The 19,587-nt window shown below is 44.5% G+C and overlaps 1 protein-coding gene across 1 annotated transcript in view; it reads left to right on the top strand.

Moving 5' to 3' along the window:
- The window catches only part of LOC122930303 (zinc finger protein 432-like), a 33,386-nt gene extending 21,898 nt beyond the window's left edge, over nucleotides 1-11,488 (top strand). Inside the window, exons 3-5 of the mRNA XM_044283565.1 lie at nucleotides 1,973-2,099; nucleotides 2,588-2,701; nucleotides 9,930-11,488. Coding sequence (XP_044139500.1) covers nucleotides 1,973-2,099; nucleotides 2,588-2,701; nucleotides 9,930-10,801 — 1,113 coding nt within the window. The 3' untranslated portion in view covers nucleotides 10,802-11,488. The remainder of the gene's footprint in view (nucleotides 1-1,972; nucleotides 2,100-2,587; nucleotides 2,702-9,929) is intronic.
- Nucleotides 11,489-19,587: the final 8,099 nt, after the last annotated feature.

Raw genomic sequence — 19,587 nt, 5'->3', positions numbered from 1 at the left:
GCTGAATCTCTGTAGGAATGGAGGTAATGAGGAGACATGAAGCACAGAGAGGAGGTGGGGATGTGGGTAATGAGCACAGCACTTGTATGCAGTCTCCATTACCACAGCCCCACATTACCACAGTCTGTCCTGTCCTTCCTCTCTGTACTTTGTCTCCTCCTGAACTCCATTCCTACAGAGACTTGGCTGAAGATCTTATCAGCTGTAGTCAGGATCATAATCCCTGACGAGCAGAGAGGAGGATGAGGCAGCTCTTTAGCTTAGTGTTGTGAAGTAACTTGTTCTGCTGTGTGACTAGGACAGGTTTTGTGTGTACTAATAGGAAGGCGGACATTTTATTTCTGCTAACAATTGCTCCATAGACAAAACAAGCCATTCTAACTAATGAAAGGTATTTTGGAATATATTTATAATAAAGTAATATTTAAGTATCTTCATTTTCTTAGTTCCTGGAGAACCCCTTTAAAGATCGTGGGTGCCATTGTTAGACTGTTGGGGTTGTCCGGGCTTTTAATATTTATGACCTATCCTCAGGATCATCAATATCAGATCTGCGGGGACACCCAGCTTCCCCAGCGATCAACTGTATGATGAGACGGTGCGCTCAGCGTGCACGTGATGTCTCCCTTCTCTCTTCCTGCTCGCCACTGCCATGTCTATGAGAGACGGGAGACAGCACATACACGCTGCGCGCACTGTCTCCTCATTCAGCTGATCGGCGGGGGTGCCGGGTGTCGGACCCCCCGCCAATCTGATATTAATGACCTATCTATTTTTTTTGTAAATTCATTTTTTTTTTCTTCCAGATTTTCATACAAATACACGTTAGCATGATGACTGGTGTCTGGTGTTACAAAAAAGAAGTACTACAATAATCACATATTGCATATAAGGTCGGCTATAACAAACACACCAGGATATAATCGCAGATATGGTCTTCTCAGACATTCCATGTCTCTATTGCTCACAGTGAGATGCATAGCGGTGTAGTTATCAAAAATAGCGACTAAAAATTAAATAAAAAAAAGGGGGTATAAAGAAGAGAGAGAAAATTCAGAGGGGGGGTGGGGTAGATTATGTGCTTCAAATGCCACGGCCAGTGGTGCCTGCCATCGACCCACCATGCGTTCTAGTTTAAGCCCCGCTGTTTTCCAAAGACTTCCAAGGTTGCCATATTTGTAGAAATCTATTGTGGCTCCTATTGATCCAGCTTGTCATTTCTTCAAATTGGCATGTCTGGTTCACTTTTGCCTTCCATTCTTGTACTGAGGGTGGGCCAGTGTCGAGCCAGTGTAGGGGTATGATGGCTTTGGCAGCTGAAATAAGGTGCGTTACTAGGTTTCGCTTTGACGGGAGGTAATGGCTGGCTGGTTTGGAAAGGACTACCATTTCTATTGTGATCTTGAAGTCAGAAGCTGTGTTTTTTTTTTTTTTATCACTGCATTTATCCCCTGCCAGTATGATGTAATCAAGGGGCACGTCCACCAAATGTGGGATAGTGAGCCTACTCCTCCTCCACATCTCCAGCACCGCTGGTCAGGAGATAGCCCTCTTTTGAAGAGGAACTCAGGGGTTCTGTAACACCTGGCGAGCAATTTGAAATGGTTTTTCTGGAGTCCATGCGAGGATGCCAGGAGTTTTTTGGTTTCCTGCTCTGTGAGAACTATATTTAGCTTTCTTTCCCATTCTCGTAGGTATGATGATTATTTTTTTTGTCTCACCCCAACCTCCCACCAAGGGGTATAGTGCCAAGATTTTCCTTCATTTGGGTAGTGGTGGTAGCGCTAGTTTCTCGAAGTCGGTCAGAGGTCTCCGAAGGCGAAAAGTGTATCTCTATTTCACCTCACCGCACACAGCTCTAATATGTGATTAATGACCTATCTTGAGGATTAATCATGAGTATTAAAAGCCCAGAGAACCCCTTTAAGTTTTGCATGTTTGTAATTTCTGTAAATTATATTGATGTTTGCAGGAATCCATGAAATCGGATAATCTCACTGTGCGATTCTCAGTAGAGGAGCTGGAGTCGCATGAAGAGAGACAAAAGGAATCTTGCAAGAGTGAGACGACAAAGATCCACCAGAGCCCGACCTTAGTGGGTAGGATAGGTTTATTTTCTTGTAAAGAATCCCATGCGTTTCAAACATTTGTAGTTGCAGGAAAAAAAACTGTACAGAGGATGCTGAAGTAGCACTGCGACCCCCTCTGTCGCCTGAGCTAGACAAGGGGCTTATTGGAAATGAGGTGGGCTTTGTGGGAAAGGCTGTGGCCGAATATGCGACATTTAGCTCCTACACTGTGCCACAATTTTGGCGTAAAATTCAGTTTGAAACTAACCCAAGCAGTAGTTGCTATGAAGTTTGACAAAGTGTCTGGCCGTGCACCAGATTTATCATCCAACCGGAGTCCCTGTGATAAATCTGGTGCAGGTCTAGGCAGTCTGGTACAGTTTGGTCAATGTCTGTCAACAGGGTTAGTACATTTTCAAGCCAAGGGAAAACGGAAAGTAAAAATGGTGGTGATTATATATTTCTGCTTTGGACTATGGCACTGTGTTAGTCACTGATCATTGTATTTCTGCCATCAGGTTACATTTACGTGAAGCCTGAAATAGTATCACGTATTCAGAGAGGAGAGGAGCTGTGTGTGAGGAGCAATTTGTATTCTCAAAAGTGGAACCGCAAAGCCAGTTCCTCCACAAGTAAGTATTGGGAAAGGGGGGTTGGAATCTAGGACCTATAGCAGGCCAAATTTATCAAATGCCTTAGTGTTGGAGGATCTTTAAAGGGGTTGTCTCGCTTGAGCAAATGGTATCTATCATGTAGATAACGTTAATACAAGGCACTTACTAAAGTATTGTGATTGTCCATATTGTCCCATTTTTCCATCACATTATATACTGCTTATATCCAGAAGTTACGACCACCCTGCAATCCGGCAGTGGTGGTCGTGCTTGTACACTACAGGAAAAAGTTCCAACCTCTTTGGTGGCCGGGACTGCGGGATTGCCACTAAGCCAGCCCTTTTTCCTGTGCAAGCTGGTGGTCGTAACCCCTGGAAACAAGCCATGTATAATGTGATGGAAAAATGAATCAAGCCACGAAAGGAGGCAATATGGACAATCACAATACATTAGTAAGTGCCTTTGTATTAACTTTCTCTACATGATAAATGCCACTTGCTGAAGCGTCTCAACTCCTTTAAGCCCTAACACTTCTGTCTTGAGATGTTACTTCGCTTTCCACTACACCCCTTTAACAATTGAGACAATATTTAAGACTTTTTTAAAAACACTCCATTGATAAATCTGGCTTAAGCCAGCTGGAGAGGGTAACCACACCAATTTGCCCACCCACCTTTCAAAACTGAAGTGTCTAGTGCAGGGATGTCAAACTCGTGGCCCTCCAGCTGTTGCAAAACTACAACTCCCATCATGCCTGGGCATACTGCAGCTATCAGGGAATGCTGGGAGTTGTAGTTTTGCAACATCTGGAGGGCCATGAGTTTGACATCCATGGTCTAGTGTGAAAATGCAAAACATTTTCTCGAGCAAATAAAGCTAAAAAATCTGAAAGCCCTATTTTGAAACTTCTTGAAGCCCGACTTGGCTTGATAAATTCTTCCCATTGGTTTTATAGTTTATGGTAAGTAGTTACTGTCTTGTGGTGTGAGTGTGGTGTGTGTTTTTTTTTTTTTTTTTTTTTTAATAGAGGGGTCACAATGGGCATTTCTACTCTGGAGGGGCACAGAGGGCATTACTACTATTAGGGGGCACAATGGGGATTTCTACTATAGAGAGGGCACAAAGGGCATTACTTCTAAGGGGCGTTATTACTGTGAAGGGGCCACAATGGGGATTATTACTGTGAAAGGGGCATAGAGGGCATAACTACTGTGAAGGGGGCACAACGAGGACATAATTACTGTAAAGGGGCATAATGAAGGGATACGTACTTTAAGGGGGCACAATGTGGGCATAACTACTGTTAGGGGGCACACAAAACTACTGTGAAAGTTGTACAATGAGGGCAATACTACTGTGAGGGGGTACGATTTTTTAAAAAGTATTGGGGGGGGTCAGAGAACGGACCCGCCCCAGGTGCCAAACAACCTAGGTACACCACTGTATTTAATATAACCAACATACCCCCATTACCACCCCACAGAGATTGTTACCCAGCTTTCCCAGACTGCAGAATGCCAGATCAGCCTGTTTAGGAGTTGGTAAATCCCCAGAATTGTAGAATACTAGCTGGGTTTTTCTAGCCAGGAGTCTGGAAATGCTAAGTAAGTCCTCCATGCTGTAACTTGGCTAGACAGATTTGTCATTCAGGGTCCGGAGAAAGCTGGGTAACACATTATGTTGAGCTGTAACAGGAACTGTTAACTCTACAAAGATAAATCCCCCTCCCCACAAATAAATAGTGCCAAAAAAATACAGATTTGCCTTTCAGTATTCTGGAAAAGCTGGGATACAACTATGTTGAGCAGTAATAGACTGCAGCATACTAAATCTAGCAAGATAAATCCCTCTCCCCATTCATATGTCTACAAATAAAACCCATACAAAGGTTTGTAGCAAACAGTCAGTGAAAGAAGATGCCTGTGCTGACAGAAACCTTCCCCATCTGTCAAATCTATGAGGCCTTCCTCTAGTGATTGTTATTACTAAAGCGTATAAGGCTGCGTTCACATCACAATTTTGCCCTATGTTTGATATATACACATGCTGTATACATTAAATGGATGCCTAAGAGAGATGTCATGTGCATCAGTCACTGAGTCACCATAGTGTTCCACTGTAAAAGAAGAAAAAAATGTTTGTTAACGTATATAACATATACTTTTTTTTTTTTGCTGGACTCTGCAAGATGGAAAAGCGATAGAGGAAGATTTATCAAACTGGTGTAAAGTAGAACTGGCATAGTAACCAATCAGATTCCACCTTTCTTTTTCCAAAGGAGCTGATTGGTTGTTATGGACAACGAAGCCAGTTCTACTTTACACCAGTTTGATAAGTCTCCCCCATAGTGTTCTGCATGCGTTTTTGTTTCCCAAGGTATGTGTTAACCACCTCCCGACCGCTGTACGCGTATATGCGTCCGGGAGGTGGTTGCTTTACTCCTCCTGGACGCATATACGCGTCTTCTCGCGAGACGCGAGATTTCCTGTGAACGCGCGCGCGCTCACAGGAACGGAAGGTAAGCGAGTGGATCTCCAGCCTGCCAGCGGCGATCGCTCGCTGGCAGGCTGGAGATCCGAATTTTTTAACCCCTAACAGGTATATTAGACGCTGTTTTCATAACAGCGTCTAATATACCTCCTACCTGGTCCTCTGGTGGTCCCTTTTGTTAGGATCGACCACCAGAGGACTCAGGTAGGTCAGTACAGTCCCACCAAACACCACACTACACTACACTACACCCCCCCCCCCCCCGTCACTTATTAACCCCTTATAAACCCCTGATCACCCCATATAAACTCCCTGATCACCCCCCTGTCATTGATCACCGCCCTGTCATTGATCACCCCCCTGTCAGGCTCCGTTCAGACGTCCGTATGATTTTTACGGATCCACGGATACATGCATCGGATCCGCAAAAAGCATACGGACGTCTGAATGGAGCCTTACAGGGGGGTGATCATATGACAGGCGGGTGATCACCCATATACACTCCCTGATCACCCCCTGTCATTGATCACCCCCCTGTCATTGATCACCCCCCTGTAAGGCTCCATTTAGACGTCCGCATGATTTTTACGGATCCGATCCATGTATCCATGGATCCGTAAAAATCATGCGGACGTCTGAATGGAGCCTTACAGGGGGGGTGATCAGTGACAGGGGGGTGATCACCCTGATTACCCTGATCACCCCCTGTCATTGATAACCCCCCTGTAAGGCTCCATTCAGACGTCCGCATGCGTTCTGTGGATCCGATCCATGTATCCATGGATCCGTAAAAATCATGCGGACGTCTGAATGGAGCCTTACAGGGGGGGTGATCAGTGACAGGGGGGTGATTACCCTGATCACCCCCTGTCATTGATAACCCCCCTGTAAGGCTCCATTCAGACGTCCGCATGCGTTTTGTGGATCCGATCCATGTATCCATGGATCCGTAAAAAATCATGCGGATGTCTGAATGGAGCCTTACAGGGGGGTGATCAGTGACAGGGGGGTGATCACCCTGATCACCCCCTGTCATTGATAACCCCCCTGTAAGGCTCCATTCAGACGTCCGCATGCGTTCTGTGGATCCGATCCATGGATCCGTAAAAAATCATGCGGATGTCTGAATGGAGCCTTACAGGGGGGGTGATCAATGACAGGGGGGTGATCAGGGAGTCTATATGGGTGATCACCCCCCTGTCATTGATCACCCCCCTGTCATTGATCACCCCCCCTGGTAAGGCTCCATTCAGACATTTTTTCTGGCACAAGTTAGCGGAAATTTTTTGTTTGTTTTTGTTTTTTCTTACAAAGTCTCATATTCCACTAACTTGTGTCAAAAAATAAAATCTCACATGGACGCACCATACCCCTCACGGAATCCAAATGCGTAAACATTTTTAGACATTTATATTCCAGACTTCTTCTCACGCTTTAGGGCCCCTAAAAAGCCAGGGCAGTATAAATACCCCACATGTGACCCCATTTCGGAAAGAAGACACCCCAAGGTATTCCGTGAGGGGCATATTGAGTCCATGAAAGATTGAAATTTTTGTCCTAAGTTAGCGGAAAGTGAGACTTTGTGAGAAAAAAACAAAAAAAAAAATCAATATCCGCTAACTTATGCAAAAAAAAAAAAATTTCTAGGAACTCGCCAGGCCCCTCATTGAATACCTTGGGGTGTCTTCTTTCCAAAGTGGGGTCACATGTGGGGTATTTATACTGCCCTGGCTTTTTAGGGGCCCGAAAGTGTGAGAAGAAGTCTGGGATCCAAATGTCTAAAAATGCCCTCCTAAAAGGAATTTGGGCCCCTTTGCGCATCTAGGCTGCAAAAAAGTGTCACACATGTGGTATCGCCGTACTCAGGAGAAGTTGGGCAATGTGTTTTGGGGTGTCATTTTACATATACCCATGCTGGGTGAAAGAAATATCTTGGTCAAATGCCAACTTTGTATAAACAAATGGGAAAAGTTGTCTTTTGCCAAGGTATTTCTCTCACCCAGCATGGGTATATGTAAAATGACCCCCCAAAACACATTGCCCAACTTCTCCTGAGTACGGCGATACCACATGTGTGACACTTTTTTGCAGCCAAGGTGGGCAAAGGGGCACCTTTCGGATTTCGCAGGCCATTTTTTACACATTTTGATTGCAAGGTACTTCTTACACATTTGGGCCCCTAAATTGCCAGGGCAGTAGAACTACGCCACAAGTGACCCCATTTTGTAAAGAAGACACCCCAAGGTATTCTGTGGGGGGCACGGCGAGTTCCTAGAATTTTTTATTTTTTGTCACAATTTAGCGGAAAATGATGATTTTTCTTTTTTTTTTCTTTTTTCCTTACAAAGTCTCATATTCCACTAACTTGCGACAAAAAATAAAAAATTCTAGGAACTCGCCATGCCCCTCACGGAATACCTTGGGGTGTCTTCTTTCCAAAATGGGGTCACTTGTGGGGTAGTTATACTGCCCTGGCAATTTAGGGGCCCAAATGTGTGAGAAGAACTTTGCAATCAAAATGTGTAAAAAATGCCCTGCAAAATCCGAAAGGTGCACTTTGGAATATGTGCCCCTTTGCCCACCTTGGCAGCAAAAAAGTGTGACACATCTGGTATCGCCGTACTCAGGAGAAGTTGGGCAATGTGTTTTGGGGTGTCATTTTACATATACCCATGCTGGGTGAGAAAAATATCTTGGTCAAATGCCAACTTTGTATAAAAAAATGGGAAAAGTTGTCTTTTGCCAAGATATTTCTCTCACCCAGCATGGGTATATGTAAAATGACACCCCAAAACACATTCCCCAACTTCTCCCGAGTACGGCGATACCAGATGTGTCACACTTTTTCGCAGCCAAGGTGGGCAAAGGGGCACACATTCCAAAGTGCACCTTTCGGATTTTGCAGGCCATTTTTTACACATTTTGATTGCAAAGTACTTCTCACACATTTGGGCCCCTAAATTGCCAGGGCAGTATAACTACGCCACAAGTGACCCCATTTTGGAAAGAAGACACCCCAAGGTATTCCGTGAGGGGCATGGCGAGTTCCTAGAATTTTTTATTTTTTGTCGCAAGTTAGTGGAATATGAGACTTTGTAAGAAAAAATAAAAAAAATAAAATCATCATCATTTTCCGCTAACTTGTGACAAAAAATAAAAAGTTCTATGAACTCACTATGCCCATCAGCGAATACCTTAGGGTGTCTACTTTCCGAAATGGGGTCATTTGTGGGGTGTTTGTACTGTCTGGGCATTGTAGATCCTCAGGAATCATGACAGGTGCTCAGAAAGTCAGAGCTGTTTCAAAAAGCGGAAATTCACATTTTTGTACCATAGTTTGTAAATGCTATAACTTTTACCCAAACCATTTTTTTTTTGCCCAAACATTTTTTTTTTATCAAAGACATGTAGAACAATAAATTTGGCGAAAAATTTATATATGGATGTCGTTTTTTTTTGCAAAATTTTACAGCTGAAAGTGAAAAATGTCATTTTTTTGCAAAAAAATCGTTACATTTTGATTAATAACAAAAAAAGTAAAAATGCCAGCAGCAATGAAATACCACCAAATGAAAGCTCTATTAGTGAGAAGAAAAGGAGGTAAAATTCATTTGTATGGTAAGTTGCATGACCGAGCGATAAACGGTGAAAGTAGTGTAGTGCCGAAGTGTAAAAAGTGCTCTGGTCATGAAGGGGGTTTCACCTAGCGGGGCTGAAGTGGTTAAACTTGGTACAAAGGCATAATGTGAACAGCCTGGGTATCGCTAGAGGAGCTCTCTGCAGGTTTTACACTAACGATCCAGTATGGACAGGAGGACAGTGTAGCGTGGAAACCCAGCTTCAGGCAAAGTTTCTTGAAATGACAGTGAGCATTTAAATTGTCACCTTGGCAATTAATTACTAAAGGGGTTTTCAGGGCTCACATGACTTCTAATGAGAGCTGAGCTGCAGTAACCTGACACGATCACAACACTGTCAATGATGGCGGAAGAACAGCTCTGTTCAGAGTGCAGGTGGGGGTACTGGGTGTCGGACCCCCGCTGATCTGATATTGGTGACCTATCCTAAGGATCAGTCGTCAGCATTAGGAGCCTAGGAATACCCTTTAATATGGTGCTATCTGGTGGGAGTTAACACATATCTAAATAGTCCTCAAGATCAGATTAGGGGTCCGACTCCCGGTGTTCCTACCGAAAAGCTGTTTGCGGCTGGCTCCAGAAACGTAACAGTGGACAGAGCCAAAAGCGGAAAGCTCCTTCCACTGTGAAGCGGTCATACCAGCATACTGCAGCTCTGTTCGTCTTCACTTGAGGGAAAACAGCCCCTGGGTGGTACTCAACACTGGCAAAGCTGATATAGGGTCTGCTAAAACCCAGCAGCTCTGCTATGCCACTTGATGATCACATCTTACTCACTGCATAGCGCTCATTTTGCGGCTGGCTCTGATAGCTTGGCATCTAACGTGCCTATGAGCAAGAGCCTTACTGCTGTGAAGTGAACAGACGCTGCAGATTCAAGTCCAAAAGGAGCTATATCTGATGCCAAATCTCCTATCTGGCCATACAGGTATATTTGTTGTATATGGTGTTCATGAGCTTCAGCTTTACTAATATCCACCCCTGGCAGAATAAGTTATCTTCAGCTGTATGGAATGGTGCCGTGTTCCAGAAGGAAACCTCTGTGACATCAGTATGAACATTTTTTTTTTATATTATATTCTGTTTTTGTGTTTTGTTTTTTTGTTTGTTTTTTACAGGTAATTGTAAAAGTGAGAGATCCGAGGAAGACTGTAGGGCTGTAAACTCCTCCGATACGGCAGCAGAAGATGACGGAAGTGCACAACAGGATTGTAACCAAGGCACGAGACATGTGCTTCATATTAAAGGTGTACACAGTGGCGCACTTATCAGTTCTGCCCCAGAGACTACGGCTGGTGAAGTGGAAAGTCAATCCACGTCGAAAACCATACTAAAGAAACCATGTATGTCAACCCTTGCTCGAAAACATGCTAAAGCAAAATCCATAAATGATCAAGGAAAGGAGAAGCATTGTACAGAAAAGGATGCACCGCTTCAGAAACTGTCTTCTGTAAACTCGCAGAAAACCCGCCCAAGGAGGAAACATTTCATGAGTGGTAGGGGTAAGACTGCTGAGGCCGCCCAGGACTCTTCAGAGCCTAAATCAATCCCTAAAACTAAGCCAGCAAAATCCTACACCTGCACAGTGTGTGGCAAGAGCTTTACCCAAAATGCCAGCCTCATTATCCATCACAGAACGCACACAGGTGAAAGACCCCACGTCTGTAAGGACTGCGGAAAAAGCTTTATCAGTAGCGCATATCTAGTCATGCACCAGCGAATCCACACGGGAGAACGGCCATATGTGTGCATAGAGTGCGGTAAAAGCTTTATAAACAGTTCCAATCTTATCATACATAGGAGAGTACATACCGGAGAAAGACCCTACGTCTGCAACGAATGTGGGAAGAGCTTCCGACACAGCTCGGATCTTGTCCGACACCAAAAAGTCCACACTGGGGAGAGGCCCTACATGTGCTCGAAATGTGGAAAATGTTTTTTCCGAAGCTCTCACCTTATTAGGCACCAAAGGGTTCATACGAAAATGTAGCGGAGCAGTATCTTTTATTTAAAAATGTACGCGGTACATTTGTATCTGATTCCTAATCGCACATTGCCAAATATTTAGTTGTACTTATTGCACTTTTAAAAAGACTTGTATGTCACCATGACTTAAACCCCTCCCGATTATACAGATGTGTCAACCCTTACGTCTAGCCTAAAATGTATAAGGACTTCCCTGCCTAGCAAATTCAATACAATATTGCATCTTCCTAACAAAACCCTTGATGGACTGTAGTTCACAACACAACCACTGGGTGGCCACACGGACACACATACATAGGATAGACCTCGTATGAGTACTGTATCTTGAAATCTTGCACTACTCATCTCTGATTATGTTGAGACCAGAGGAAAGGTAAGGAAGTACACACCTGTACTTCAGCAGCCAGTGGCATGCTTTATTCCAACCTACAAAGCTTATATTTTCATGCAGACATGTTACATTCCTTCATTTTATAACATTCTATATCTCAACCACTAACCAGGCTTCCTACTTTAGGATCATCATGCCATGGTTGCTTCTATTCCTCACAAATCCCAAGCAGTGCACTTAGAAATTGGCTGATTGCACTAAAAGTACAACTTACAACTATCACATTGATAATGATGACATTGTCCCTACCGGGCCAGCCCTGCAGTCCCCTGGTGTAACTAGTCTCCCGGCTCTTCCTGGATCAGGTGCTATACATTGTACACATGATCCAGGCCTGGCTATAACCCACAATGCACGCAGGTTGCGCCTGTGCAGTCAGGCCATTTAAGGCACTGTGAGCACTCAGTACCTAAAGCCGCTTTACTGCGCAGGTGCAACTCGCATACATTGTAGGTTGTGACCAGGCCTGGATCATGTTCACAATGTACAGCATGTGGAAGTGTCAGGCGACTAATAAAACCAGGGGACCGCAGCGCTGGCCCAGTAGGGACATTGTCATCATTATCAATGTAAAAGTTGTCCTCCACATTAGTTTAATAAAAAAAAAATAAATAAATGATAACCCCTTTAATGTTGTAGTCTGTAATTGGCTTGCCCACTGTCTTCTGGAATGGTTTAAAGGGGTTGTCTGGATTTAGAGCTGAACCCGGACATACCCCTATTTTCACCCAGGCAACACCCCTGATGTTGGCATCGGAGGATCTCATGCTAGATCACGTAGGGCATGGGCTATTTTGTTTACAATAACACACTGCTGAGCGGAAGCTTCCGCCCGGCAGTGTGTTCGGTAACGTCACCGGCTCAGAGGGGCGTGCTTTAGCGCTGCCCTAGCCGTTTTACTGGCTAGGGCAGCCCTAAAGCTCGCCCATCAGTGCCGGTGACATCACAGGGCTTCCTGGCAGCCCCATGGAGAGCCTGGTACGTCACTGGAACTCTTGAAAATCGTGCAGGGCAAAGGAGAGCATCGGAGCATGAACTGCTCCAATGCTCAAGTCGGGGGGCTGCCTGGGTGACAATGGAGGTATGTCTGGGTTCGGCTCTGAACCCAGACAACCCCTTTAAATGGATTCTGAAATCAGTAGTAATTTGCTAATGTATGTATTAAACATTCTTGTTCCAAAATTTCATCTGTATCTTTGAGTTTATATTAACGTCTGCTTAGGTTTATATAATTTTGTCAGCTCCCTGTGTTGCCATAATATTTGGTTGACAATTAGCCTAGCGTCAAAAGCTACGGATTTGCACTGCAGACTCCACACCACAAATCTGCAGCAAACTACAGCGCAATACAAGTCTATGGAATTTTCCAATCCTCTTCAACATTATATTTTACGGATTTAATTGGGTGATCTTCAAATGCGCAACATGCTGGTTGTCTTGTGGATTATTTGTGGTTTTCTCCCATTACCATAATTGGAGTTTAACTCTACAACAAGAGTGTCGCAGATTAATTACAGATGTGTTGAGGGTTTAATCCACTACAAAACGTGAACTTTGAACTTCGGCTACTTTCACATCTGCGTTGTGCTGTTGGGTTTTGAGATCCGGCACAGGGTAATTGTCAATGGGGACAAAACTGAACAAACCGGAACGGAGTGCACCAGAATGCATTCCCTTCTGGTTTGTTGCGTTCCCATGCCAGACACAAAACCGCAGCAAGCATGGGAAAGTGAACATGCAGGATCTGGCATCGAAAACCATGGAAATCAATGGTGCCGGATCATTTTTTTTATTTTATTTTTGGGACACGAAAGAAATACGATCTGGTGCCAATTGACTTAGAATGTTATTAGTGCCGAATCTGGCATGTTCATTTTCGATTTATATACAGCCGGATCTGATCTGAACGGATGCAGCCGGTTGTATTATAACGGAAACGTTTTGCTGTGATCGCAAAACCGGACAGCAAAAGTGCAGATGTGAAAGTAACCTTACCCTCATAATTCTGCCTTCCTTAGCGACCATGTAGACCTCCATGGTTCTGCTTCAAGTCTTAATTACAGATGTTGAAAATTTCACCACAGCAGACTGCAGGACAATTAATTTATCTACCCAAAGTATAGATGATAAATGTATGATTGCTGGGGAACAACAATTGGGATCCCCACTGCGACGGACCCCCAGTACTCGAGAAGAGTATGTCTGCCTCTGTATTCTTCCTCAGGAGATATTGCAAACGTCGGTCTTTAGCTCACAGTTTTCCCCAGTCACTGGACGAGACTCAGTGTAGGTGAAATAAAGTCTGCTTTATTGAGCAACTGCACAAACTTATATACAGAAAGTTATCAGATGAAACTGTAATCCCATCACATCCCCGTCCCCTCCCCAGACATTCTGTCTGCACCACACCACAGGGGTCCACCTGCTAAAATGGCTCCAGGCAGCCCTAGTAGGAGCCTGGCAAAAATGTCATTGTCCTGAGCTCTTTCAGAGTACAAAGGGAGATAATGAAGGGGGTGCTGACAGTCTTTTGATAACAAGTTACACAGTATAAGGCCTCTTTCACACTTGCGTTGTCCGGATCCGGCGTGTACTCCACTTGCCGGATTTACACGCCGGATCCGGAAAAACGCAAGTGTACTAAAAGCATTTGAAGACGGATCAGTCTTCAAAATGCGTTCAGTGTTACTATGGCAGCCAGGACGCTATTAAAGTCCTGGTTGCCATAGTAGGAGCGGGGGAGCGGTATACTTACAGTCCGCGCGGCTCCCGGGGCGCTCCAGAATGATGTCAGAGCGCCCCATGCGCATGGATGACGTGCCATGCGATCATGTCATCCATGCGTGTGGGGCGCCCTGACGTCACTCTGGAGCGCCCCGGGAGCCGCACGGACGGTAAGTATGCTGCTCCCCCGCTCCCCACTACACTTTACCATGGCTGCCAGGACTGTAGCGTCCCGGCAGCCATGGTAACCATTCAGAAAAAGCTAAAAGTCGGATCTGGCAATGCGCCGAAATGACGTTTAGCTTAAGGCCGGATCCGGATCAATGCCTTTCAATGGGCATTCATTCCGGATCCGGCCTTGCGGCAAGTCTTCAGGATTTTTGGCCGGAGCAAAAAGCGCAGCATGCTGCGGTATTTTCTCCGGCCAAAAAACGTTCCGTTCCGGAACTGAAGACATCCTGATGCATCCTGAACGGATTTCACTCCATTCAGAATGCATTAGGATAAAACTGATCAGGATTCTTCTGGCATAGAGCCCCGACGTCGGAACTCTATGCCAGAAGAAAAGAACGCAAGTGTGAAAGAGCCCTAACATAAATATACATATCCAACACCAATGCACATTTAACTCAAACTGATGACCATGTCATCACATAGCTCCCCTGAGTTAAAAGATGGCAGACCCGGTGAGACCCTCTACGGGTCCACTTGGGGATGTCCATGTTGGTCACCCTTCCAGTTCTGTTTGGCAAGATAGTCCATCATCATTCGCATTGTGTTTCCTGGGCCGGTATTAGATTGTGAAAGTGAACGGCTGTAGGGACAGGCTCCACTGCAATAGGCATCCATGTGCCCCGGACACCCGGTTCAACCAAACAAGGGGGATTTCCAAAATCCTAGGTCTGTAGTCGCTAGGAAGGAGGCTGGCCCTCTGGCTTCTCCAGCAGCCCCAGTGACGGTTCAGTCTGTTAGGTCCCCCATTCTCATGATTGTGGGTGTAAGTCCCTTCTGTGAATGGGATGGTGGCCACTTGTGCACTACCGATCCATTCACACAATGGATGCAGGAGCTCCAGTTCTGGTGATTGATGGGGGTCCACGCAAGCATAGATCCCTTTTTCTGTGGATGAGTGATTACTGTTGCTTGTGGGCCACCCCTTTAATGTGTTCTTGAACATATGGCTCCAGACAGGTTACAAGCCCCAGCACGTCTTATCATTAAGAAACTGGCCCGTGAAGCATGAATTGACCTTTCTGAAAAAGTAGGTAGGGTCAATAGGAGACAAGCTCAGAATTATTCTGTATATGCAGAATGCTGCCAAATACTTACTTTGCATACATCTTTACAATGATCAGCTTGGCTATGTATGATTTGTTAAAGGAGTTTTGCCATCTTAGACAATGGGGGCATATTGCTAGGATATGCCCCCATTGTCTGATAGGTGAGGGTCCCACCTCTGGGACCCACACCTACAATGAGATCGGAGCGGGGAAATGAACAGAGGGCGCACTGTGCATATGCAGCCGCCCTCTGTTAATTTCTATGGGGCCGCCGAAAATAGCAGAGCGCTGGCTCGGCTATTTCCGTCTGCCCTATAGAAATGAATGGGAGCAGGGGCCGTGCGTGTGCGGTGCACTCCCATTCGCTTCTATGGGAGCAGCGCTTGGTTGTGTCCGGACCCCTGGAAATCCGGGGTCCTCCAGCCACAGCTCTCCCCGCTCTGTTCTCCTTGTAGGTGCGGGTCCCAGAGGTGAAAACCGCACCTATCAGACAATGGGGGCATATCTTAGCAATATGCCCCCATTGTATGTGATGGGAATACCCCTTTAAAGTTTCTCTAAGGCTATATTCACACGACCGTATGAATGAGTCCGCATCCATTCTGCAATTTTGCGGAACGGGTGAGGATCCATTTATTTCTATAGGGCCGCAAAAGATGCAGACAGCACACCATGTGCTGTCTGCATCCGTACTTCCATGTCGCGGCCCCGCAAATAAAATAGAACATGTCCTATTCTTGTCCGCGATTGCGGACAAGAAGAGGCATTTTCTATGATGGCGGCGGTATGTGTGGTCCACAAATTGCGGAACGGGCATGCTATCCATGTTTTGCAAATCTGCAAAACACCACATTCACGTGAATGTAGCCTACACCAGTGGTTCCCAACCATTTTTCGTCTGAGGGCCGCACATAAGTTAGTATAAATTTCGCAGTCCAGAACCAGGTAACTTTGCCAGAAAGAAATGCAAACACTGTGAGGGGGCATGTGTGAGCATTACCCCTGTGAAGGGGGCACACATCTGGGCATTACCCCTGTAAAGGGGGCACACAGCTGGGCATTACCCCTGTAAAGGGGGCACACATCTGGGCATTACCCCTGTAAAGGGGGCACATCTGGGCATTACCCCTGTAAAGGGGGCACACATCTGGGCATTACCCCTGTAAAAGTGACACATCTGGGCATTACCCCTGTAAAAATGGCACATCTGGGAATTACCACTGTTAAGGGAGCAGGTGAGCATTACTGTGAAGGTGGCACAGCTCTGGGCATAAGGAGTGGAATGCAGGAAACTCTTTAGAAATGCCTTGTGGTACAATATTATGAAACCTCTCACACGGGCACCAGACATAGTAATCACATATTAAGGAATAGGCTCAGGTTCAATCACTTCCACCACTACCACCCTTGCCAGTCACATCCTCCATAGACCTCCTGCTCCCATCTGACTCGTTCTCATGAGTGGCACACTGTTATGGGGGTATATACAAGTGGCACACTGTTATGGGGGGGGTATATCATATATGGGTGACACACTGTTATGGGGTATATATGGGTTGTACAAACTAAAAAGACAGGGTGGCATTAGCAGGAAGTGCTCAAACCCACATGCAGTCGTGCATATATACAGGGGAGCAAATCCTGCACTTGTGGCCCATTGCTATTGGCGATTCCCAGCAAAATGCATACGGTGGAGGATGCCCGCGGCGAACCACAAGTACCACAATAGACATCTCACACAAGGTAACAAGTGCGTATGTCATAATCAATATAACAATATAACAAAACAATAACAAATACAGGTGCACTCTGCAGTCTCACTAAACCCTCAAACTGATTTTAAAATTGAGAGATTAGTCAACATGTCCTACAGTGTAGAACATGTCTAAGCCCGGGCACCACGTCAAGGTTTCTCAAGTAGCCCGAGACCTATCCGGCAGGGTCCAGCAAAAACGCTTCCATTACTGATAATACAACCATCTGCATCCGTTATGAACTGATCCGATTGTATTATCTTTAACATTGCCAAGACGGATCTGTCATGAACTCCATTGAAAGTCAATGGGGGACGGATCCCGTTTTCTATTGTGTCAGAGAAAACAGATCCGTCCCCATTGACTTGCATTGGGGGTCATGACTGATTCGTCTTGCTCCGCATCCCAGGACGGAAAGCAAAATACATGTTGCGGTTTGTTCTCCAGTCTGGGAACGCAACTAAATGGAACGGAATGCATTCTGGAGCATTCCTTTCTCTTCAGTTCAAAACTTGTCCCCATTGACAATGAATGAGGACAAAACTGAAGCGTTTTTTCCTGGTATTGAGCCCTAATGACGGAACTCAATACCAGAAAACTTAAGCGCTAGTGTGAAAGTACCCTAAGACTAATATAGTCTTTATTGAAGGTCTGCACCATTTTCTGTATTTCATAAGGTATGCCTCCTTATTTACAAAGTCTTTTCTGCTGTCTACACAGAGGTCTTGTCTATAAGATGGCTGGTGATGGAGGGTCATGTGATCCAGCGAATCACCTCCATGCGATGTCTCCTTCACTCTACACCTCCCATCTGTGCTTGTTCTGTTGGGAGTTTAGTGCAGGTGCAGTGTGTTTGAATGAAGGAGACATCACATGACCCTCCATCAGCAGCCATCTTATGGACAGGACCTCTGTGTAGACAGCAGAAAAGACTTTGTAAACAAGGGAGTATACCTTATGAAATACAGAAAATGCTGCCAACAAAGGCTATATTAGAAAGTATATAATACTGGAAGACTGGCACTCTCAACACGTGGAGTCGTATGGTTTAAATGCAGATCACAAAATTTATTGATAAGTACATAAAAGATTAAAAAGCTAAAATGTGTTAATACATACACTAACAATAAATTATCACAGTATGGTGCCAGTGATAGCAAAAATATCAAGGTCATATATATTTGATTATTCTATATTGCAGATCATTCCTTATAATAGTCCACAGTTAAATGCCTGTAAAGGAAAAAATGAGAATAGAAAAAAGGAAGGTCCTCCTTCTTCTTCTCCTTAACGAGGAAAAAAGTCCAATGGCATAAATGTTCCAGTTGTAATAAACTTTGAGTATAATATTTCTTTTTGTTTCTTATGCAGACTTTGTGATTTGGCAATTGAAGTATGCCTAGTAATAACCCATTAAGGCCCTTAAAAACCAATTAAATAGGGACAATACCTTAAAATTGGAACAGATAGACTTCATTGTGAGGGGAGTTGACCATATCTTACGCCATAATTATTTCATGTTTGAGGAGGACTTTTATTTACAGTTGAGGGGCACCGCCATGGGAACCAGGTTCGCCCCCAGCTATGCCAACTTGTTTTTGGCCCAGTGGGAACAAGAAAACATCAGTTCCAGGCTGGGGGGGGGGGACCTGGTCCTATGGCGGCGCTATATAGACAACATTATTTTTATTTGGCGCAAAGATGAGATCAGTTTATCAAAGTTTTTGGAAGATCTTAACAACAATAAATATAACCTACGCTTTACGGCTGGATTAAACACAGAAAAAGTAGATTTTCTAGATATTCTGATTTCTAGAAAAGAGAATAAATACGTTTGTAACACCTATCATAAACCCACAGCCAAGAATGGATTCATCCTTTTTTCAAGCTGTCACCTGCCGAATTGGCTTATGAACATTCCTTTCGGACAGTTTTGACGTATTAGAAGAAACTGTACGGAAGATAAACAATTCGAAGAGGAAGCCTCTATAATGAAAACACAATTCAAAGAAAAACTTTACCCAGAAAAATTACTGGGGGAGGCATTAGATAAAGTGAGAAAACTGGATAGAACAACCTTTTTTGATGAAACCGAATCAAAATTCGGAGTTTAGGATGATCTTACCGTACAATGTTCGCTCCAAACAGATAACTGGAATTATAAATCGTCACTGGCATAATTTCCTCCATGATAAGATTATTGGTCCATTACTACCAGCAAATCCCCTTATAACTTATACTAAGGCGCCTAATTTAGGCATTCAGATAGCACCAACTGTTAAAAGAAAGCAGAAAAAAAACAATCAAAACTGGTTAAAACCTGATGGCTTTTTTAGATGCGGATCCTGTATGGGTTGCAAAAAAACTAAATTCCCTAAAAAAACTGAAAAAATCTCTTCAACGCAGAATGCATTTTCAATGACCATTAAGGGTTTTTTGACGTGCAACTCCTCCAGCGTGATCTATCTGATCCAGTGCCCATGCAATAAACAATATATTGGAAGGACTAAACGACAACTTAAGGTGCGAATCTCCGAACATCTTAATAATATAGCTAAGAGTTGTGAAAACAATGCCTTATCTAGACATTTTAAGGAAATTCAAAACAAAGATGGCGGAGGTTTGTCTTTCCTAGCACTGG

Source organism: Bufo gargarizans, chromosome 3 (genome assembly GCF_014858855.1).
Source record: "Bufo gargarizans isolate SCDJY-AF-19 chromosome 3, ASM1485885v1, whole genome shotgun sequence".
In the NCBI taxonomy this organism is placed as follows: Eukaryota; Metazoa; Chordata; class Amphibia; order Anura; family Bufonidae; genus Bufo; species Bufo gargarizans.
Note: the sequence above shows the minus strand (reverse complement) of the source record. Positions and strands in the feature narration are given on the sequence as shown.